The following is a 24922-nucleotide window of genomic DNA, read 5'->3' as shown; positions in this document are numbered from 1 at the left end:
ATTTTATTTGCTTTAACCAAGCTAAAAATCCCACTGCCACCCTACGTTCTATTCTAATAGCTTGAATGGGGATTATATTTTATTGGCTGACTGTATAATGTGGATACATTTTGAAAGCTGAACTGCTCCTTTTTCTTGAAAGACAGAGAATTAAATTCTACCTTTCAGATACTGCCAAAGGATTTCTTATGATTTTGTTTCCCGCATCAATTCAGTAACTTTCTATGTATCAATTGTGCAGAGATTGGTGTTCTCACCTAAATACAAAACAATCCCCCAGAAGCCCTAAGACTTGAGCAGGCCATTCACTGTGCAATACATTCAGCTGTAGTCATGCATTTCACAACCCTGTCCACAGTTTCTAGAGGAGCAATTTAATTATTAGTCTTTGCGAAGTTATGCATTCTTGATTGCTGAGGATTTCCTTTTATCTAAAAATAGTTGTATTTAATTTTGGTAGGTTCAGATTGTTGATTTAAGTGCAATCATCATTTCTAAACAATACTATCAAGAATACAGTGCCGTTTTATAGTAAAGGTTTATTGGGGTGGGGGGTACCAGGAATATCCTGAGGAAAATATATGGGAAAATCTTCGACCTCCTCTTGCCAGTTGTAACGGCAAGAGACCGGCCTGTATTCGCTAATTTTGTTTAACATATTTGTGATACTCATCTACCTAAGTTAGTCTGTCTACTTCCCTGAAATGATGAGTCAGCGGCTTGTGATTTATAAAAAGGCAGGGCTTTGGCCTTTCACTTGGAGGAACAGAATCCCAGCACGATCTGGGGGGACCACAGCCTGACCAAGAAGATGTCCTCTACACAAGGCAGGAGCTATAGTTTTCCCGGCGACGGGTGGTTCCCCGCCTTCTCGGGGAAGGCTCCGGAGACAGCGCGTCCCGGCCTAGGGCGCCGCCCACCCGGAGGTCCTGGGTCAGCTCCGCAGGATGCAGAGCGAGGGTCCTCGGCCACCAAAATCACTCTCCGCTCATAAACACATGGTTCCTTACAGAGGAAAGACTGGGGTATCACTTGGGCATCCCCAAGACGTCAAAGGCCCTGGTTCGGAGACGCACAGGAGAACAGGTGCCCGCGAAAAAGAGTGGAGGGAAGAAGAGAGAGAAAACCAGGGAGGAAGAGACTGCGCCAGCTTCCCCGCCGGTCTGGTCTCGGGACCAAACCCAACACCGGCTGCTCGGGCCCGGAAGGACGAAGGCCGCGGACAGAAAAGGAAAAAGACCTCTCCCTCGGGGGGCCTGGGACCAAAGGAAGAAGTAGGCTAGAGGAGGGGAGGAGGAAAAGGAAACGCTCTTTTCCTGTTTTGTTTTTTTGGTTTGGTTTGGTTTTTCCTTCACTGAGAGCAAAACAGAATCTGCCGCGACTCTGGCCTGGAGCGCATCCATTATTTAGTGAAAAACAAGAGATCATTTTGTTGTTCTTCTTCTCTGAAATCAGCAGCACTTCCCTCTCCTTCGCCTCCGTTCTTCTCCTCTGCCCAGTTTACTCTCTCTGACACCATTACTACGTGCCCACGAATTTTTTTTTTTTTCAGGTTTTATGTCCCGCGTATCAGGTTTCCATCTGTTCAAATGCCTTCAGAACAGACTATTCCGCTAACGTGAACTTGGACTCCCAATGTTTCAGTCCTTCCTGGTCCAAGGATTTCTTTAGTAGATGAGGTTTGTCCTTCCCTCCCTCGGCCCTGTAACAGGCAGGAGCACACATTTTCATTCCGTGCCACTTGCATTCCAACCCCTTGCTGAGTTGCTATTTCGCCTGCGGGCGCTCAGAGCACATCAAAGGAGTTTTGCTTTGACTGCCTTTAGGCCCTGGGTTGGTGCCTATGGTGGGGCTGCTCTCTGGATTTGGAATCGGCACATCTTCACTCTTTAAAGCCTGTTTCAGTCGCCGTAATAATAACAACTAAAATGCTGAGGCAAAGCTATGAAGGAGGATAGTTTGACTTATATTCTGCACCTCCTACCCAGTTCTTGCCATTTTCTCTCCCCCATCTTCTCTTTTCTCACTTAATTTCTCCTCCTCCTTAGAACTTGAGTTTCTGGCATCCCAAAAGTTAATTCAACTTCATTGAATCCGATAGAAGAAAAGAGCTGGATTTGACATTTTGGCTGTGTTGTAAAGTTATATCACACAAGGATTCATTCGGCAAACATGCATTGAGCATTTACTACGTGCTAGGCATTGGAAAGAGGCTGAGATGCTAAAAACATAAATGAGGTTTCTATTGCATCACCTTCTCTCCTCCCCCTGCCTGGCTCTCTCTTCCATTACAGCCATCTTTATCATCATCATTTTTCATAGTATTAACTAAGCCCTTAATATATGCCAGACATTGAGGTAGGCGGTTTACATGCATTTTATCATTTCAATATTATAAGGATTATCTCAGATCAGCAGTATATTAGCTCCATTTTGTAGGTGAGAAAACTGAGGATTAAAGAAGTTACGAAGCTTCCTCAAACTCACACATCTAACGTGTTGATGCAGGGGGTTGTAAACCAGACAGTCTGACTCCAGACTTGTGGCACATCCCTTCTAAGGAGTCACTGTTTTAGTGGAGGAGTCAGCCTTGTAAACAGATAAATTTATCAAAGAGGTAAGTGCTAAAGCTGTAGAAACACAGAGACAGCAGTGACTAACACTGCCTGGGGGAATCAGCAAAGGCTTAACAGACAATTTGACACATGAGGTGGGTCTTGAAATACAAGTGGGAGTAACCCAGTCAAAGGGATGGGAGAGGTACATTTCAGGCTCAGGAAACCACATATGTAATTAAACAGTTGAGAAAGGCTGCCTTGGTATGTTTAGAAAACAGTGAGTGAAGCATTGAGTTCATGAGAGTGTTGTGATATGTTCTGTGAAACCAAAAAGGGGGAAATATACAACTAGCGGCAAGAATGTCAAGGACTCTATAGATCTTACTAGTAAATACAGCTTTCATTGTGAAAATTAAATGACTCCAGCAGAGATTTTAAAGAAAGGAAATGACATAATCAAATTTGTCTGTGTCTGTCTGTCTGTTTGTGTTAAGATGAGCAGACGGGTCTGGAGAATAAAGAGAAGAGCCAGATGGCAGGGACACTGGTTTTAAGCTTGCTGTATGGAAATGAGAGATGATGAGGGCCTGGGCTGAGAGTAGTGAAACTGGAGCAAAAAGGATTTTTGCTTTTCAAAGAATATTGGCATTAAGACTTCTGTCTGTTTCTAGAATAAAAGGCTTTAGGTACAAAGAATTTCATTCAGAACAAGGAGGCCTCTTAAAAGAGCACCAAACCAGCCCTTTTACTTTTATAGGTATAGTTAAAGTCTATGAAGCTTAGGAAGATTAAACCATGCAATCAACTAGTGGAAGAATAATAGCCACCTTTTATTCAGAGACTACTATTCACACATTTAACATTCTTTAATACATTTGACCCACATAACGACTTTTCAGGGTAAGTACAAAGCTACTCTTAACTGCACTCAAGAGGAAGCTGAAGTCAAAAAGTTGATGAAGGCTACACAGAAAGAGACAGAACGGGGATTTAATATAGTTATCAAATCCCGTAATTTGTGTAGTTTTGATAGGCTGAGATTGAAACTTAGGCATCCTTACTCCTAATCTCATGTTATCTTCACTAGTCACTCATGCCTTCTGTGTTAAATGCATTTCAAGCATCACTGGGCACACATCCCTGACCCTCTGTCTACTCTGCCAATATGCCCTAAAGCAGAATTTATTATGGATTCATTGCCTACCAAACACATTATACAAAGCATGATGATGATCTTTTTAAAACTTGAGGAATTTTAATGATGAAAGAGAGAGCAAATACAAATAACTTTAACATTCTACTAGAGACATGGATAATCAAAACTTTGTATGGTTTAGACATGAAGGATTAAGAGCTATTGAGAAACAGCTAATGTTAATCAGCACTTTCCTGTGCCAGTGACTTTGCCTGTGTTACTTTACTTGAGAAAACTGACTTGGAGTGGTGGAATAACTTGCTCAGTGTCACATAGAGTCTAAGTAGGTAAGCCAGAACTCAAACTCCAGTTTATCTGACACCAAACTCAGGCTTGCTGCTGTTCGTGCGGCCAGTGAAGACAAAAGTCAGCTCCATGGATGGTAGTGTACTAATAAATGTTTAACAACCAGCACTTAGAGAAAAAGCTTTTATTTGTAGTGTTTGGCAATTTCCAATTTCTGCAGGGCATAAATAATGCCACAGTGGCAGAGTTCAAGCTGTCAACATGACATCACTGGAGGCCGCATTGAAAAGAGATGTGCAAGATCAGCTCTGGAGAGCCTCCAGCATACAATTGTACAATGGAGGAAAAAATGCTGGAGTAGTATTTTACAGGCAAACTAGGAGAGTGGGTAATTTCTGGAGAAGGCTGGGATAATGAATAAAGGCTGGAGTGGGGATTAGGTTAATTATATTTGAAGAAAGTATATATATTAAACTAAGTGTGGTTAGATCAAATGAAAAGACTGATTTAGGATTGACTGAGGGAAGCTCTTTTCTTAAAATGACCATTCCTAAGAGTTGGCAATTTTGTTGAAGAAGACCAAAATATTGATTTATTCCATCTAAAAATGTTGGCAGGCACTTGTTTTGATGACTGCTGAAACTGAAAGCATATCCAAAAGACTGAAATCAGGGATAGTTGAATCAAAAATATTAACTGTTACGAATTTCTATTAATCTACTTTTTTGTTTCTTTATAGCAAGGACAACAGCAGACTAATGAAGTTGGTATATTGATGGGAAACCTTTTTTTTTTTTTTTTTTTTTTTTTTTTGAGACAGTCTTCCCTGTCACCAGGCTGGAGTGCAGTGGCATGATCTTGGCTCACTGCAACCTCCACCTCCCAGGTTCAAGTGATTCCCCTGCCTTTGCCTCTTGAGTAGCTAGGACAACAGGCACACACCACCACATGCAACTAATTTGTTTATTTTTAGTAGAGACAGGGTTTCATCATGTTGCCAGGATGATCTCGATCTCTTGACCTCGTGGGCCACCCTCCTTGGCCTCCCAAAGTGCTGGGATTACAGGCATGAGCCACTGCGCCCAGCCTATAATAAAATTTAAAAGAGTAACTCACCTTCAAAACCTGCCTGTATTATCAAGCCGTTTGAGTGTACCTTATATTGACCTTGTATCCAGGGGAAATAAATGTATTTGCAAACACCTCAGCTATCTCAGATACCTATTTTGTCACTATATTTCACATCTTTCAAAGTATAAAACAATACCAGTGCTTCCATTATTCCCCACATAATTAGATAGTGCATAGGATAGTAAGGAGAAAAACATTATCTGGTACCTGCAAATAATGCTCTCTTTCTCTCTGAGCGGATAATCTAGCCCTTTAAAATAGGAAAGGATAAAAATAAAATTGGGTTACTCATGTTGCAGCGTATATCTATTTTCCCCCTGCTAATCAAAAGGTCCTGTTGTACACAATCTGGATGAAAAAGCATATTAGTCCTAAGAATCAATAAAAAATAATATAAGGAAAATGAAGTGGATGTCTGTCATTTTTGTGTGCTCACTGGGGAATGGCTTTCTGTCCCTCTGATGGCGAGGTACTGTCAAACATGATGCTCTCCTGCTTCCTAGCTACAGGAGTGGACATAGAATGACCTGATCAATCATGGTACTAGATCATCTTGTTCACAGTAAATTGCTCGAGAAATGGGCAGAGCCAATCAAACCTTTTCCAAGAAGGTTTCTCTCTGTCTCAAGGACTTCAGTTTTTGTGGCTATAAGCGTAGGTCCTGAGGTAACCATGTTTTCAGTGTAGAGGAAGCCAGGCTTTAGCAGAGAAATTGAAAAAATAAAGACAACCAAAGGCATGTAGAGCTAAAATGTGGAACGGAGGAACAAGAACCTTGAAAACTTTGCTCAAATGTCTAGCTCCTGCTATGCTTAAACAAATACATACTTCTGGAATTCCCAATGATTTAAGCCAGTAAGTCCCCTCCCTATCTTCTTTTTTATTTTTTTTAGATGGAGTTTTGCTCTTTTTGCTTAGCCTAGAGTGCAGTGGTATGATCTCACTTCATTGCAATCTCTACCTCCCAGGTTCAAGTGATTCTCCTGCCTCAGTCTCCTGTTAGCTGCAATTACAGGCTAATTCTGTATTTTTAGTCGAGACGGGATTTCACCATGTTGGCCATGCTGGCCTTGAACTCATGAATACAGGTGATCTGCCTGCCTCTGCCCTCCAAAATGCTGGGATTATAGGTGTGAGCCATGGTGCCCAGCCCCCATCTTCTTTGTTTCTTTTGCTTAGGCTATGTGGAGTTGGGTTTTGTTACTTTCATTATAAAACCCAAGTTAAAAAAAAAAAAAAGTTCTTACCTGATGACAGACTCCTGCTAGCTGGCTGGTTAGAACTATACAAATAATGTCTCCTTAACTTTTAAAATAATGTCTCCTTAACTTTTAAGAAAACGAAGGAGGAGAAGGTAATGGGAAACCACTAAGAGCTCAATTTCTCTTGGTCTGTATTCTAAGATACGCTAATTTCTTCTATTTTTGTTTCTCTGATCTATGACTCATCTCTCTTTGGACATCTTTCTCTCATTGGCACACAAACCACAATATACTCATTGCTCATTCTTTCATTCAGAAATTATCATGGCTTTATTATTTAACTCAACATGGTAAGTCTTAAAAAAACAGGCCAAAGATAAGGCATTAAGTTGGGAAGAAAACAAAGGAGAGAAGAGAGGTCAATCATTTTCAAACTGGAAGGACAAATCACCACCAGGAAAAGTCATTTCAACTTAAATTTAACAGCGGGAACTTATGCAGATAGGGTAGAGATACCTCAGGATCTAGTAATTTGGGAGTTTTTCTTAGTCCTTCTGGGAAGATCTCAGGAGCTGGAGGTAGTAGGAGGCAAGACGTGAGAATAGAAGATGATTCAGTTTCTGGTGTGGGACAAAGCTACTGGTATGAGTAACTAAGGCTCACCTTCTCAGTCAGGCTAAATGATGTGATTCCCACTCTGTGTGTGCATCTGAAGCTTCTTCTTGGTGTTCCTTTGGCTTCAGTGGTTGCATCTGGTGTTTATTTAAAACTGACCTCAATGTTTGGCTCAGTTCTGAAAAATCCAAGGAATAAACTTGGACTCTATACTTTTTGAAATGTCTTTGATTCTAGAAAAATTGGTTGAGAAGTATATCATTTGTAGATTCTGTGTGTGTGTGTGTGTGTGTGTGTGTGTGTGTGACAGAGAGAGAGAGAGAGAGAGAAAGAGAGAGAGAGAAAGAGAAAGAGAGAGACAGAGAGAGAGAGAGACAGAGAAATACATAGAGACAGGGACTGGCTCTGCTGCCTCGGCACTATCACAGTTCATGGCTCACTGTAGCCTCCACCTCCTGGGGTCAATTGATCCTTTCACCTCAGCCTCCCAAGTAGCTGGGACTACAGGTGCACGCCACCACACCCTGCTAATTATTTTTATTTTTTTTTTGCGGGGTGGGGGGGGGGGTGGTGGGGCAGGGGGCATGGGTTGCCTTATGTTGCCCAGGCTGGTCTCAAACTCCTGGGCTCAAGATAGCCTCCCAAAATGTTCCTTTTGTAGGTGTGAGCCACTGCAACCAGCTGGAGATTCTTTTCTAATTGGATACATTAACCACTCTTGGACAGGATGTTTCACTGTAACTTGGATGCCATTCTCCATAATAAAACAAATAATTTTCCTTATGAGGTATATCAATTAACGTAATTTTAACAGCATTTTAAAACCAGAAGCCAAGGTCTGAAATCATTTCATCTACCTCCTTGCCATCTAGAACACATCACAGGATTCTGGTGATTTCAATGGAAGCATATACATGTTTATAAATCTTTTTATGCATTGGCTTATATAGTTGTCTTAATATGTATTGCATTTTCTCACAAGCTTTTCACCTTGAGGTACAATTATTAAGTGAATTTCTTTCCCTTACAAAGAAAAGTAAATACATTAAACACCTCCACATAATGTTAAAATGCTGGACATTAAATTAAATTAAATATTTGTCCTATAGCACTGTTAGCTGAATAGGTTATGAATCATCTATGTTTGCAGAATACATTGCTTGGAATTATAATTTTGCAAAATTCACCCTGTAAAGAACAAAGTATAAAGAACACTGAGGCTTAAATTCTTTAATACTTAACGAAGTCTGTAGACTTTGCAATATTGGTACTGCATCCATAATCATGCCTTAGTGAAATGTTATACAGAACATCATTCAGAATGTTTGCTCTGAAAAGAGTTTGGATAAATGTTCCTTATTTGAAATTGATTAATGGTGTCTAATATGCATCCAGACTTTTTATTATCCCAAGAATGTGACTTAAAAGTTACAGGGTGTCTTGTATATTTGCCCTACTTGAAAGAGGTAGTTTTCATTTAAAGAAGAATGATACGCACAGCTGTGTTAATTTTGGTTAAGTGTTCTGCATCCTGGGACCTCAATTACCTACCTCATATGTTATATGGAGTAGTTAGATTATTCCAGTGGTTTTTCCAGCTGTTCTGGAAAGCCTTCGAGTGTCTACAGGATGAGGTAAAGCCTCAGGCTGCTTATCAAGATTCAGACCAAACAGCCCCACCTCTATCAGTTTATCAATTACCTTGCACAATAATTCACGTATTCATGAACTTGGCTTTTTGAATCAAATAGTCTCATATGCCTACTATGTGATTATTTTCAACACATGGAAGAACGTAAAACAGACACAAAATTCTGCCCTCATTGACATTTCACTCTAGTAGACAGACAGACAATAATCAATAGATATGAGTTAAATAGATATTATGCTATATGGTGGTAAACTCTATGGTGAAAAATGAAGCAGGAAAAGGAATTTGGGGGAGTAGCCTGACAGTTTAAATACTTGTTTATGGAAGGCTTCAAAGAGGAGATAACATTTGACCAAACACCTTAAAAGAGATGATAGAGGAGGCTACAGTAATAACTTGGGGAAAAGAGTTCCAAGGAGTAGAAACAGCAAGTGCAAAAGCCCTGAGGTGGAGGATACAAAGTATATTTAGGAGCCGTGAGGAGACTACTATGATTTGAATAAATTGAACAAGGGGCAAATATAAAACTGGACTTCAGAGAATGCATATATTAGAAGAAAAAGAATTGCTTTTAAAGATTATAAACAATTCACTTAAGTTACTTGTAAGTCCCTGAAAAGCATTAAAATTCTAAAGTTCTTGCTTATAGTAAATGATCAATGATCCTTGATTCCCTGTTATTAAGACTTCTTTTTTTTTTTCTAATCGATAATAAAAAGTTTTTGCTCTTTACGGAGCAAAAACATACATTGGTCTAACAATTGTTTGTTAATACTTTCCTGTTAACTATCTTACTTAAGGGGAATATAGTATGGATAATTGGGGCTTAGTAGTTAATTAGTTAATTTGATTTTCTAGAAATTTATTAGATCCAAGGTGACTTTTTTGTTTTGGAAAATCAAATAAATATTATTTGCATATTTTACAGTCATTATATATTCACCTCATATTCCTGAATAGAACTATTACAGATCATGGATAACAAATACATATCAAATAAATTAGAGATAACTCTGGGAAATTTCTTGAAAATACATATTCAAGCTGGAATTTCTTTTAAGCCATCATACACTGATATAACCATCCTTTGAGTCATTTTCTAATTACTCAAAACTAAAAGAGCTGCTTCAGTTGAAAGTCAAAATTTTGAAGAGAAACCCTCAATTATGAGGTAAACCCAGACTGTTACACTTTTTGTATATAAATTTATGCACTTACTCAAATCAGTCATGAATTATGAGTTTTTAATACACTGAGAGTTTTTGGCATTCATTTTATATAGTGTAAGTTTCATAGTCAAATAGCGTAGCTAAATTCTTTCTTCATTCCTCATATCTGAGACAGGAAGGAAAATGACTAAGTGGATTTCTAGTTCAACTGAAACAGCTATGCATTTCTTTTTGTGCCCAGACTGAACATTCTGTGAAATAAGACCATAATGTTTATGATAGACTTTGAAAATTTTTACCCTTCTGAGCTTCAGTGATTCATCTTTATTAGCTAGCATTATTGAGAAAGTGAGTCACAGAATTGTATTAATTCATTGACAGATGACACTGTTAACAACTGAAACTAAACAGTAAAATTCAATGGACTTAGGAAGAGAGATACCCAGAGGTCCTCCATGTGTATTTAATACAATAACTTTATAAATCACTTATTAAAAAAAAACCTGGAGTCTAGAAATGAAACAGAATTTTATATTAAACAGATATAATCTCCGTGCCTCTTTAAAATCGTGTAATCTTCCTAGACTTAATATAAATCCCACTTAACACCTTTATATCAATCTTTGTTATCAGTACAAGCCCTTGCCTGGTCACTTAGAACCTTTACTAATCAGGTTTCCATGCTCAGCATGGGCCTTTTTGTTTTATTCTAATTGATGGCATATAATTTTAGTACAGCCTGTCTCCTGTAGATTGTTTCCTCACTTTATATTTCAAAGTTACCACCTTGTTGACTAGGACTTGACTCATTTTTTCTGCCTTTCCTAAACCTTAGTCTGCCTAGACCAATCATTGAAAACCCAATGGAAACCCCTTTCATCTTCTCATATCATGAACCCTTGTAAGTTTGTCTGAAGATTTACATTCTATTAGGTGTTTTTTTCTCCCCATTTATCATTCATTCGCAAAATTTATCAAGTGCCTAATCTATTTTTAAAGTATGGCTAAACATGTACTCACCATAGATGGGGGTTGAAGGAGAGAAGAGTGCATCAGATTTGTTGCATGCTCTTGAATCGCATACAGTTTTGTTGAAAAACTAGGAAGGCAAACAAAATACAGTGATATATAGTGGTAAAAACAAATGTTTTCAGCTTCCAACACTCTTTGATAAAATTTCATCTCCAGTGGAAATTTTGGGGGGCTAATCAGGGGAGAAAAACTACTTGCACTCTTCAAATGCACACACAATTGACTTGGCTATCTTGTCACATACTGATGGGATTAATACTTTAGTACAGGGAAAAGTTCCTAGCCTGAGCCTTGGGAATCCTGAGTTCTGATCTCAACAGACCCTAAGTAAGAAACTTGCCTTGGGTACCATGTCACTGCTTTGAATATATCGTCGTGATTAATGATGAATTCCTTTATACTTAAAATACAAAGGTCTTCTCATGTCCCAGGTAACATGAAGTATTTTTACCCTGGGGTAAATGTTATTCATTTTTCCCTTTCAGCAAGATGTACCCGTATGATGCTCTGGTGCATGACTAAACTATACAATAAATACTATTGGAATAGTATGTATTCTCAATTGTAATAAAAGCAACTGTGATCTACATGTAGCTGGAAATGCTCTTCCTCTCAAGAATTAAGATGGATCCAATCCCACATTCACTAGATTTTGAAAGATACATTCTATTACATTACTCTGTAGAGTTTACATTCTCATGTTTATTTCTAGGTCTGAGCTCTTGCTTATGCTACATTATTTCAGTTTAGAAATGGTCTTATCATCTCATATGCACTGTACCTGACCTATGCAGATGGGATGTGCTACTGTATTAATAAATTTCCTTAATGAAAATGTGTGATGGTAGCAGACATTATTGAAGTTTTGAAAGAATGAGGAACTTATGTTTAAATCAGTCTCCCCACCAAAAAAGCCATACATTTATTGTTATGCATTTCTAATGAGCAAAGTGGTTAGTGATGAGCAAAGTAAATAGGAATTCAGTTCAGGAATCAGAGTGCCTGGGGTAGAACCCTGGCTTTACCATTGCTATGAATCATTTTGTGACCTTGGAAAAGTTACTTCAAGTCTCTGTACTTCAAGTTTCAGTTTCTTCATGAGTAAAATGAAGATGAAAATAGCACCTCCTTCAAGAACTTTCATGAGGGGATTACATCTATTAAGTCATATACATTGCATAGAATATTCTAACATGTAAGTGTTGCTAATTAATAGGTCTAAAGACTTTTGACCATTTCTAAACTCATGCTTTGTATGGTTGCCTTTGTCCCCACTCCCATGTCAAATTTCTATTTTAATGATTATTATTTTGTTTAATACAGGGCAGTTTCACCATTATTTTTTTAAGACCAATAGCCTTTGGAGTTACTATTCCAAGTGGCTTATCAAGGCATTTTCCTAAACTAGGACACATTCCTCTTCAAAAACAATTCTGGAAGCAATGGACTACACATTCAAACATATATTATACATATGCACATATATATGTATGCATATGTGTATGGGCATAATATGTACATACTTATAAGTTGCTCCCAGAATTCCATGTGTGTGTTTGTGTATATTTAATATCCTTAATTTATATAATGTAGTTTGATCCAATTTAGCTGCACATTTTCATGCATGGTACTTGAAGACGGTACTTGGACACATCATCATACTTTGATTATGAAAGACTGACTTTTGCTCAAGGTCACCTGCTGAGTGCAGCGAGTTCAGAACAGGGTTCTAATAAGGCTCTGTCTACTCCTCAAAGTCCACACTCCTATTTCTGGTCAGTTATCTCTGTGATTTCACTTGATCCTCACAGCAATCCCATGAGGCTAGCACTATTATCACTTTTTACAAGCAAGGAGACTGAAACTTAGAGAGGTTAAGTGAGTTGATCAAGGTCATACAGTTAGTGCCAGATCCCAAATCAGTCTTCCTTTTGCAAATCTACTTTTAAACAATTATGCTGTATTAACTCCCATAGCAAAATAAGGAGATCAGATAGGGTCCGCGGATGTAGGTTAAATATATTGTTAGGATGATTTATTCTAATATACATCACTTACAACCACAGTGAAAAAGACAACAATTCCCTAAAAGAATTCTACAGGAGTCCATGGAAATGCTAGCATTTCAGCCCAACTTAGCTGATGGAATATAGAGTTAAAAGGCATTTACCTCTTAGCAATAGCCTTCCTGTTGATCCATAAGATGCTAATGAAACGTTAATGTTGAAACCAAGTGGGAAAAACTACTTATTTTGAGAGGGAAAAATATAGTAAAAGAGCTCTACTCTAAAATACTATTAATGTAAGGAGAACTGGAAGAACAGGAAAAGCAGGCATTGAGAAAAATCACAGCTGAAGATGGATCTTAATAGTTTAGAGCATGAAAAGACAAATAATTCAAAAATTAGTGTGTTTGTGTGTGTGTGTGTGTGTGTGTGTGTGTGTGTGTTGCGAATCTCCAATCTCGCTGGTGATAAAAGTAGAGTTGTAACGATTACTAGTTGGCATCCTCTGCTGGAGACCAGTCTCACACAAGGGTGACCCCGCGATGCACGAAAGGCTATTTAATGCCCCATCGAGGTGCTTCAGGGACCAAGATTTTTCTTATGCTTCGGGGATGAGAGTTGTGATCCTGCATCCCTGATTTAGAGCCACTTAGGGCTCCGACAGCTCCACCCCGGTGTTCTAGAAGAAAATACTCCTTCATGCTCTCTGCCTGATTGGAAAGCGACCCAGCTTCCCCATGTTCCGCCTGGGAGGTGGTTCAACCTTTAGACGTTGCCTGAGAAGCCTGTCCATCTCCTGGAGTGCCTGGCTTTCGAAAACGGACCAGGACGGACTTGGCTTTCAATGTGAATGATTTGAGGATTTTCTGTCTGTAACTTAAAATCACCGCTTAACTCAAAATGAAAAAAAAAAAAAAAAAAAGTGACACGCGCTCTGGCTTTTGTAGACACTGGGAAAATCCGTATGACGAAGCGCGGGGTTTAGAAACTCCGGGCTTAATTTTCCCCGGGAAAAGCAAATACCGTCTGCTGGGTACCGGGCAGTCGACTCCCAGCGGTCTGCCTTCAAAACAAAGTCTACCCCAGCCAGGGGTGCGGGGAGCGCCGGGGGGCGGGTGGGGGTGAAGGGAGGGGGGTTGTGGGGTGCGGGGAGCGGTGACGGGAGGAGAGTTGTGGGGTGCGGGGAGTTGTGGGGTGCGGGGAGTTGTGGGGTGCGGGCAGCCGTGAGGGGAGGAGAGTTGCGGGGTGCGGGGAGTTGTGGGGTGCGGGGACCCGTGAGGGGAGGAGAGTTGCGGGGTGCGGGAAGTTGCGGGGTGCGGGCAGCCGTGAGGGGAGGAGAGTTGCGGGGTGCGGGGAGTGGCGAAGTGGGCAAGGGGAGGGGAGCGATCCGAAGAGCCCCGGAGGAGTCGGTCCGGCGCGCGGCTGCTCCTGCCGACCCCCGGCGTCCCCGCTAACTCCCGGGAGGCGAGCTTCCACCTTCGCCACGTCCTCCCGCCCTTCCCCTCTCCCCTCACGCCCGCTCCGGGACAGCAGGTGCGCTCTCGCCGCCTCCGCCCGGCCTCACGCTTCTCTTTACGGGACAGAAGGCTGCAGCGGCCCGGCGGAGACGAGTCCCCGAGGACCGAGTCGGTGGGACGGGCGTACGGGAGGAGGAAGACGGCCGTCTGGACTTTTTACCTCAGCAGGGCTGGGTGGGCAGCGGGAAGCCGGCGGCCTCACCACCCGGGCGCGGCAACTCCACGCACCGCGTCCGTCCCGGGCCCTCCCGGGCGCGCGCGGCGCCTGCGCCTGCTCCTCATTGGCGGAGCTTGCTGCGGGGGCGGAGCCATGGCGAGGCTCCGCCCACCCGGGCGCCGGGACCGGCGCTGGTGGTTCTCCCGGATCCCGGAGCTGGGCTCGGGCTCGGACTCGGTCCTGCAGCGCCTCTAGGCTGCGGATCCGCGTTCCAACCACCTGCTCCGCGCTGCGTCCGGGGACGCGGGGAGGAGACCGACGGGAGGGAGGAGGCGGGGGGAGGAGGAAAGAGGCAGCTCACACACGCCTTCCAGTCCTCCACTCAGAGCAGCCCGGAGCCCGCCGCCGCCACCTGCGGAGACCCGCCGCCCCGGGCCGCCGCCTCGGGCGAGTCCTTCCTGGCACCTGGCGTTTCACGCACACGGCCGCTGCCATTGTTATTAACATTCCAAGACGAGGAAAATAAAAGAAGATACCAGCCCAAAGAATCGCTTGCACCTTCCCGAATTACTCAAGTGTCTCCTGGAGAGACAGCGTCGCGGTCCCCGGAGGAGCAGCCCGAGGGCCCGCGGGCCGGTGTCAGCGGGAGGGAGGAGGACTTGGGGGCGTCGCACGCTGGAAAGTTGCGTTTGCGGCAGAGCCCCGAAGGCGCCGCGCCACAGCCCGGGGGCCGCTGTGTCGGAGGAGACGCTGCCCCTGCGCCGGGACCCGCCAGCGCGCGGGCGCCGCGGGGCCCGGGACGACGCCCCCACCTGCAGCGCGGACTCCGTCTGTGCCCCCCCAAGGAGGAGGAGGAATATGGAATCCGAGAGGGCCAGCGCCTGCCGTCTGCTCTTCTGCCTCTTGATCGCCGCCGCCGTCCTCAGGCCAGGTGAGCAGGGTCCTGGGCGCAGCGCCGACGTGGGCCTGGCGCCGCCTCCCGGGTCCGGGTCCGGGTCCGGGTCCCAGCCTCGCGCCCCGGTGGCCGCGCGCCCTGACGCGTGGGGGAGGTGAGGGGACCGCCGTCCCGGCGCAGGGCTGCCCCCGGGCTCGGCCACCTGTGCCGCTCGTTTGAGCTCGGCTGCTTGGCTCAAGTTTGGGCGGCGAGCTGGGGAAACCGGGTGGATCTCCGGGCACGCGGCGCTCCGAGGTGGGAGCTGCGGGGGCCCTGGGGCAGGGTTCGTCCGCGCCCTCGCCTCGGCCCTGCGGCGCACAGCTAGGCGGCGGACTCTCGCCCTCTGGACAGTTGCTCCTGTCTCTGGGTATCCAAGTTCACGTCACTGCGCCCCAAGCAGTTTTTCTTTCGCTTAGCTCTTGGGTGAAATAACTGCCAGCACTTTTTCCGTGATAAATCCCCTAGTAACTTCCCCTTAGTGAGACGAGGAAGGGATGGGAGGGGTGGAAAAGGGGAGGACTTTATCACCCCCCTCCCCCTTGAGATACCTGGTAATGCTTAAAATCGTGGTTTCAGCGTCCCCCCGTTTCGTCCCCTTCCATTGTCTGGGCGGGTGGTGAGTGTAAGGGTGACAGCCGGCAGACAACGCAGCCTGAACAGGAATTAGGAGCCAGGTTTGGGAGACCTCAGTGAGAGGCTTGTGAATTTCCAGGAGGTTCGCATAGAGCCTGTTCTCAATTCTGTATCGAGCCTTAGGAGAGAGAGCAAGAGAGAGAGAGAGAGAGAGAAACGCAAAATTCCCAGTAACTAAAATATCTCGCGGGAAATCCCTTTCCACATCCTCGGGGACGTCCCTCGGCCCTGGTGTCCTCAGGCCCGCCTGGCGGCTGACACAAGTTGTTCCTAACCGGGCTTTCTGTGCGCTCACAGTTGCCTGACAGAGCAGCAGGTTCCTTTGCTCCCCTACATTGAGAATTTGGGGGAATTTTTTTCTTTGAAGTTTTTATTTCCATCCCTGCGTAGACAGACACTTGACAGTTAAACAACTACTTCCTGGTATTTTGGCCTGTTTGTTCTCACAAATTTTTTTCTTTAGCTTTTATCAAAGAAAAAACTCATTTCCCTTTATCCACGTACATCCCTTCAGCTATCGGCAAGCTCGGGTCACAGAACAGGTTTGAAAGCCTCTGAATCTCTCCCAGGAACTCGGGGGGAGGGGGCGGTGAGCACCAGAGCTTGAGGAAGAGATTGCAAGTGTTTGTGAGCTGCTGCTGCTGTTGCTGCTGCTGCCGTTGCCGTTGCTCTGTGTGTGGGCGGGGGAAATGCCCTCTCCAGATCTCTTTATTAAAGTTACATTTCTGGGTGAGGTAATGAGCTCACCTGATGTTTCTGAGGCTGAGAAAAAACAAAGGCGTCTGCGTTCTCTGACAAATCTCGGGCTTTGGGGCGGGGACTGTGAAACCGTAGTTAACCAGATTTAAAGCAGGTGTCCTAGTGTAATAAACAACACCGGGGAGGTAGGCGGAAAGGCGAGACCCCCTTGGGCCTGGCACAATGTGAATTTCACTTTTTTGAGATTCCAGTGTCCGATGAAGGAAAGGACACTTTGGAGCCAGGAGATGAGTCCAGAAGGGAGGACACGGTGATGACGGTTTATAAGATGCAAACGTCCACACGCCCACAGTTAGTTTTCCGATTAACCCCCTCGAGACTTGGAGAATGTAATCTCACCTACGTCCACACCGCTGACCACATGCACACACCCAGTTTCCTCTTCTGTGCCGTCACGATGAAAGTTATTTTCAGGCGGGCCACGTCGCAGGATAGGTTTTTCGATACATTTAACTGCTAAAAGGGGGAAAGTTCCGCTTTCAGACCTCCTTCGCGGTGGGTCTTTTAGTGCCACAGGCTCTTGTGTCCAGTGGGCACCTAGCTGCGTGCTTTCAGCGAGCGGCTGGCGCCGGCTCACCGCAACCGGCCACCGTGGATCAGAGGATCCGATGCCCTGGACCTTCATATCGTGGTTTCTGTGAATTACCAGGCTGGCATTGCCGAAATTCTCAGTGCAATATCAGTGTGTTTTTAAAGGAAGGATTACAGCACTAAAGGCGCCGTGTATACACTGAAGAAACAAGTCTTGGACAGTGAGTGCGCCTCCTTTGGAGCCCACTGCATAGCAGAGCCGGGTGGGGGTGCGGAGCCAATGGCTGGCTTCATCCGAGGGCCTCAATGACTTCCCCGCCTGCCACCCTTCATTTCCGGAGCAGTTTTAATAGTGTGTGTCCAGTTGTAAAGGTCAAAAACTCGAGTTTGTGAAACTGCTTCCCCAAGCCTTTTGGCCTGTAGTCGCTATACAGTCGCTGATATATTTTAGTCTCGCCACATTACCTGTTTTAAAAGGAGGGGGAAAATATATGAACCACGAAAACTGAATTCAGAGATAAAGGCAATGAAGTGTGTGTTCAGCATCCGAGGTAGCAATAATCTCATTATTCTTGTAGAAAGAGCGTCAGCCTGTGGTGACATTTTGTATTGCTTAAAAAAAAAAAAAAAGAAAAACAGGCTTTTATGGATTATTTACAACAAGGAGGTGGGGCGCTGCAGTAAACTCTTTCTTCGCTTGGGTCATCTGTGTGCACCCCTCTATGGGATTTTTCATAACTACTCACTGATATAAGATTCATCCTAAGACATGAGCACACATACAGCTTTTTTCAGTGGGATATTATGTTTGAAACATATCAATTGATCTCAACAGGACTTAGGAAAAGCAACAACTCATATAATGTCCTTTCGAAGACTATTGATATGGGACTATTAAAATTGATTAATTTAAAAACTGAAAACTGTTTAATAGCCAATGTATATTTTTTTCCTTAAGGATTTATTTAATCCAATGGCAATTTACAATTTAATGGAGTATTATTTGCAGTAAATGCTTTTCTAGGCTTGCTTCAGGGCATCTACCTTCAGGCACTGAGCAAGTCATTTAACCTGTTTAGGCTTCAGTTTTCTCATATAAAATAAGAAGACAGACTAAAGGCCTACTCTCTGAAATGTCTCCCAGCTCAAAAACTCTTTGTTTCTGAAGTCGTTAAGGTAAAAAACCAATTTGGGCAAGTAGAGTCATTTTTCAACATCATTTTTCTAAGGATCTCAGTCTAAACAAAATTCATATAGAACTGTATTACTGAAAAAGTGTCAGTGGACCCCAATTTCTAATTTTCTTTTTTTCTACTTTCAAAAATTCATAACATCTGTGCTTACTCTTAAAACACCTTGAAGAGAAATTAGCCTTCCACTCTCCTGAGAAAAGAGGACCAAAAACTAGGAAAGGATTAAGGATTTTAGGTCTCAGAAATCCGAGAGTGTAACCCATTCCTCCTACAAGCCTGTCGCTATTTAAACTGCATACATAGTACCTAGAATGAGATATAAAAATTCACGTGACAAAACCTCATGTGTACATCCTGACGTTGCTCAACAAAGAAGTTGATTGTAACATGATTGTAAATGCAAGACAGAAGGAAATATAAAATACTAATACTTTTCTATTGTTTTAAAACTTGTAGAAATCCAGAATACATTGTCTTACCAGATTCCAAACCTTTTCTGACTTTGTAGAAAATTCAAACTAGCTCACCTTTTTAAATAGATGTTCAGATGAAAATGCATGTCTACCATTGACTTACCAAAAACAAGAAAATTAATAAAAACCTATTTTAATAGTCTTGTGAAATCAGAAAACTTTTATATTGTAGTCAGTATGCATGTGTTCAGTTTTTAGCCATGTAATGTAAGAATGTTGTGACCTTGGGAAAGCTAGTTTTCTACTCTTTTTTATTTCCCATCTGTGAATTTTCTTTCTGTGTAATTCATGGTTCTGATTGTGTTGAGATTAGTAATTCCCTTGCCCAGCATTTTGAGTTTTTTAAGTAAAACATGCTATATTAATTAAAGCTTTTATTATATTGTTAATAGAATAACACACTTTAATGTCTTCCACTTATCAGTTTTACTATGTTATTAAAATGAAGATTTTTTTTCTTCTTTCTTTTTCTTTCTCAAATTTTCATGCCACTAACCATGGGCCTATGTAAAACAGTACCACCAAAGTTGTCAGTATTACTTGTTGTAAGATGGCAGCAGTTTGTCAGATAGTATTTTAAATGCTTTATAATCATCACCATGTTTTACATTTCCAAACACACTTCTTTCTGTTCTGGCCATTTATTTATCATAAAACACCATCAAAATGTTCTAGCTCCCTGAAGATACTAACTCAAGTAGACACAGAATATCCACATAGGTGTAGCTATGATAAAAGAGTATCTCTCTGTCTCAGTGTATACATAGAAACCTAACTGTTATTTTCTTAAAAGGTGTTAATTTTGTTCTTCATTGTTAAGTTTTCACAAAGGCCCATCTCATTTCTTATACATATGTGTGTGACACATGTATGTGACATATGAAGAATGAACTTACTGGAATACTAAATATTTTCTTGGGAGTGGTGGGTGATAACGTTTATTTGATTATTACTTTTGGATTTCAGCTCAGTTTATTTTCAGTAAGAAATGGAAAAACAATCCATTTATACTTTTTATTACTTTTTAAAGTTAGGGTAGTAGAATTTTCCTTTCCTATGGAGAGTAAATTCAAGACTAAAATAGATATTCTATATTCAGGAAGAGGATATTGCAGGCTATTTGGTAAGGTTAAATCCTATAGTTATTATAGTCTCCCTATAGTACACAAGACATTACCGTATTTTTGGAGTTAATGATATTTTCATGAAGCTAATTTCTCTGCCTAAATAATAAATTTTACATTCTGTTTCATTTTTATTATTGAGTGGAATACCTTATATATTTCAGATAGGCTTAGTTCCAAATATGCTGTGGTATTCAGTAATTGTTTTATGCTAACCTATTATCATAGCTCATTATTGTAGTGTATGTTCCAAGAATGAAATTAGCTTTTAATGCTTCCTCTCTTATTTATGCAGTCAGTTCTCAATTATCCATTCCATTGAAGGAGAAATCAGATTTGTGCACAATCAAAAACAGCTTCTAATCAAAGGATTACTTAATTTGACTTTGAGTTGAGGTACTTCAGTGAACATGTCTGTACTTGTCTGGTCTACTAAGAATTCATAGTACTTCAACACAATGAAACTAAACTGTTGGAGAACAGGTTAATCAGAAATTAGACAGCTGTCCAGCTTCTCTGATTCACTTCTCTATTACTACTATTATTATTGTTTTAGCTGTCTTCTGTATCACTTAAGGAACTGATGCAAAATCTTGGCCAAAATAAAACTAAAAACATCCATGAGATGAAACCAAATCTTTGCAATATTTTCAAATCATATCAATATTATGGACTCTTGATGTTAATTCACAGGAAAACATACTATGACAATGGCAATTGCTAGTCTTTTGGCCTTTGCTCAATGACACTTCCATTACGAATAATTTGTTTAGCTCTGCTAAATCACATTTCAATTTTTAGAAAAATTTCATCCTCACTTGACTGTTTTTCTTAAGCAAGTTGTTTTTAATTGTATTATATCATATGAGTTTCCATGAATAAATAAATAATGAACCAATACCCTTTTCATGATATGAGTTGGCTTAGCAGCCAGGTAGATTGACTCCCCAGTAGGATATCCACATACCTGCTTTTAGAAAAAAAAAAAAATGCTACTTATAACGGATTATGGGATTAATGTAAACATAAAAACCAGTAATATCAAATCCATAAATGTCACGAAGCTTGGAAGTTGTAATAAAAACGACTTTATTTTTTATTAATTTATTTTGATGATTTTACCAGAGTAATTAACTGAATTTGAGGATTAAGATATCAACCAGCACTCCAACACAACGTTTTCTTGAGGAGGAGAAGTCTCAAAGATACTTTCACCTCAGAAATTGATATAAGTAGATTTTTATCCTTTCCATCTGTATAGCTTTAGAGAGTCTAGGTTACCTTATTTGAACTGTGAATGAAAAAAATAACTTTCTTGTACTTACTTGCCTTTAGTGCAGAATCAGCATTGGAATGTTGATAATGATGAAAGTCAGTCTTAATTTTTCCCTTTTCCTTTTCCCTATATTTTTCCTTGCTATAGCTTTTACCACATCATATTATGATATTGATGACTTTTTTTCAGTTGACCATAAATTCTTTGAATACCAAATCTTATCTATATCTATGTATCCTCAAGTCTAGTCAAGAACTTGACGCCTAGAAGCTGCTTCATATTTTTTTCTTTGCATTAAATAAGTAGAACTAATGCATATATGGAGAATGAAACTCCATATGACAGCATCTGACATTCATAGATTACCAAGAAATTTTCTCAAGGAGTTTGGGAGTTGGGGATATAATATTCCTCACTGATAATTGAACTGGAAAATAAAACCATTATGAAAGAACAGAGTGGGACAGGCCATCAAAACATGATGGCACTTTGGTAGTGTTAATGGAAAAAAAAAAAGAACATGTATATTAGTAAAGGGCCTGTGATTAAGGGTGGAAAAGGCTTTGATCAGTGAAGAAACAGAAAAAGTAGGGGAGTTGGGCCAAATGTGGTTATTGAAGCTATTATACTTAATGAATCCAAATACTTTCTTTTATAGTGGAAGTTGCCCCTCTACCTGGCAGACATGACTCACCCAGCCCCCTTAACAGGTATAGCTTTTTGTTGAGATAGATAAAACTCATTATAAGAACCTAATTCTGGGGCCAGGCTCAGTGGCTCACACCTATAATCCAAGCTTTGGCTGGCTGAGGTATGAGGGATGACCTGAGGCCAGGAGTTCGAGACCAGCCTGGCCAATATGGTAAAACTCCATTTCTATTTTTTCTTTCTTTCTTTCTTTCTCTTTTTAAAAAAAGAACTTAATACTCTGAATATTCAAGTCATGTAGTCAACTTTCCCATGCTGGGATTTTATGGTTACTAAGAAATCTTCTAATTATAATGTGAGGTTTTTGTTTGTTTGAGACAGTGTCTTGCTCTTGTTGCCCGGGTTGGAGTGCAATGGTGCAGTCTCTGCTCACTGCAACCTCTTCCTCCTCCAGGTTCAAGCAATTCTCCTGCCTCAGACTTCCGATTAGCTGTAATTACAGTCACCTGCCACCATGTCCAGCTAATGTTTTGTATTTTTAGTTGAGACTGGGTTTTGCCATGTTGGCCAGGCTGGTCTCACTCCTGACCTCAAGTGTTTCACCTGCTGCAGCTTCCCAAAGTGCTGGGATTACAGGCATAAGCTACCGTGCCCAGCCCAATGTGACTTCTTATATAGCCAATTTACAGTCAGAGGATGCATTATGTGGAAGAGAAGCATTGTATTTCCTTGGCAATAATGCTCTTATGTATACCAATAAGCTGGTTTATGAGTTTGGCTAGTGAGAATTCATCCCTCAAAGATGGGAAAACATTTGGTAAGCAGCCAAAAGAAGATTCTAAGCTTTTGAAACCTACACAGTGAACTCTGGCAAATTCAGCTTGTTTGAGGTCTAAGCGGCTAACCATTCCCCAGGTGTCAATTGTTGTCAACTTTTGTGTTTCCTATTACAGAGATTTAGTTTCTTTCTTTTATAACTTTTGGTGCTATCTTGCTTAATATGCACATTATTAGTAGGTTGACCTATCATACATCTTGGTATATCCAAGATGGTTCTGGTTTATGCCTGATGTGCAGGTACAATAATTAATGGCACCCTCTTTCATTCTTGGAAGTGCGTTTTGGATAACATATTATGTGGGCTTCACAATAATTTATAACTTGCCTGTCTGTAAGTCTCAGAGTACTTCACTGTAAGAAATGAACTCTTCATCCTAACCAAGTGCATATCTTTATCCCATTTAAATTTAATCATCAACTACAGTGAAATATCATTAATGGGTTATGTGCACCTTTCATGTCAGGTATAAGAAAGAGAGATGGGAGGGTGTAGCCTCTAGAATTCCAGAATGTTGAAGATATGAAACATTAAGGATCCCACAGTTTGGAATGGAAACTAACTTGACCTCAGATGCCAAGTGAATAATTCTTTTAGAAATTCACCTGGGAGCTACACTAGCTATGTGGTTATTTAGAGAAGAACTATTTCAGTATGAGCTTCAAATCCTTCTGCAGCAAATTGTACAACTTCCATTCTGTTCTTCTGTGAGATTTCTCAGTGATCACACTACCAATTTGGTTCTTAAAAAAAAAATCAGGGATGTCTATTATGTTGAAGGAAGCCCCAACGTTCTTTTGTACATGTAAACTAAGTTGTGTCAGTCAGAAAAGGTGACCTGATAGGGCAACCAACAGTATGGCTAGGACACAGTTGTAGCCAAGGGTGTGGTAACAGCAAAGATGCTTATCACAGAATCTTTGACCCCTCATTCACAATTTTCACCTTCTGGATCCTTGAGCAAAACATATGGCCTTTTGAAAGGCTCAAGCAGTGTTGAATAAGAATACTGTCACTTACAGCTAAAACCTTAAGTTTCCCCAGAGTAAAATCATGGAAAGTTCTGTGTGTGTGTGTGTGTGTGTGTGAGAGAGAGAGAGAGAGAGAATTCTGAAGGATTAGAGACATACAATTTATTGTCGTAAGTTAAAATATGGTAACACAAGTGTTGTTGGAAAAATGAGAATGTTCTTTTGATGTTTTTTTTTTTTAGCCCCCCTGTTTGAGAACTGAAATAAATGAAACCACAAGTTAAGAGATTACCTAAAATCCAGTAGCAAATTAACCACAATTCCTGGTGACATGTTGTCCGTTTCATTTATGCCTAGACTCATAGATTCAAGGTTTTGACCCATAAAGAAACTAAAAATTATTTAACTATGTTGCCTAAGGTCACATTGTTCACCAATACAAAATTAAAACTCATATCAATTGACCATTCAACATAAATAACAGCTTTCAACAAATATTAATGTAGTGCTCAACATGTGCTATATATTGTGCTTGGTGATTTGGAAATAAGCTAATTATTATAAATTCAAGGTCCTGTCACTCAAAGATGTTATGTTCTCTATGGGGAACAGATATCAATTAATTAACTATGTAACTACATGCTAGAAATTCTGGTAAATATCATGAGAACAGATAATCAGCATTTTACAGCAAAGTGCACAGATCTAGTCTGGGGTTTAGGAGAAACTCAGAAAAGGTCTTGCAGGAAGTGATATCTGAGCTATGTGCTAAGGAATAATCTAGCCAAGGATGTGGGCTGAGGAAATAACATGAGTGAGGACACTAAAGTAGTACGAAACATGATTTCCAACTCCCAGAGGTGAAAATGTGTCGATCTCTTTTCAAGAAAACTAAAGTTCTGAAGGTCGATGCAAAAACCAAGGACTCCTTGAAGTTGTTCATATACTTTCCTTTAATCTCCCTAATTGACTTGCCAGTTATGGGGTCTAGGAGAGGATCTCTTTGTCTTATTGAAATATTCACATACTAGTAAATAATTTGTATGTTTAACTCCTTACTTAA

General features: G+C 41.2%; 1 protein-coding gene across 2 annotated transcripts in view; it reads left to right on the top strand.

Moving 5' to 3' along the window:
• Nucleotides 1-14886: 14886 nt before the first annotated feature.
• ALCAM (activated leukocyte cell adhesion molecule) overlaps nt 14887-24922 on the top strand; it is a 206539-nt gene continuing 196503 nt past the window's right edge. For both annotated transcript variants that reach the window (XM_003939387.4, XM_003939386.4), the window contains exon 1: nt 14887-15410. In XM_003939387.4, the coding sequence (XP_003939436.1) occupies nt 15338-15410 (73 nt within the window). In that variant the 5' untranslated portion in view covers nt 14887-15337. The remainder of the gene's footprint in view (nt 15411-24922) is intronic.

Source organism: Saimiri boliviensis, chromosome 8 (genome assembly GCF_048565385.1).
Source record: "Saimiri boliviensis isolate mSaiBol1 chromosome 8, mSaiBol1.pri, whole genome shotgun sequence".
NCBI lineage: Eukaryota > Metazoa > Chordata > Mammalia > Primates > Cebidae > Saimiri > Saimiri boliviensis.
This window is presented reverse-complemented; position numbering and strand designations above follow the sequence as displayed.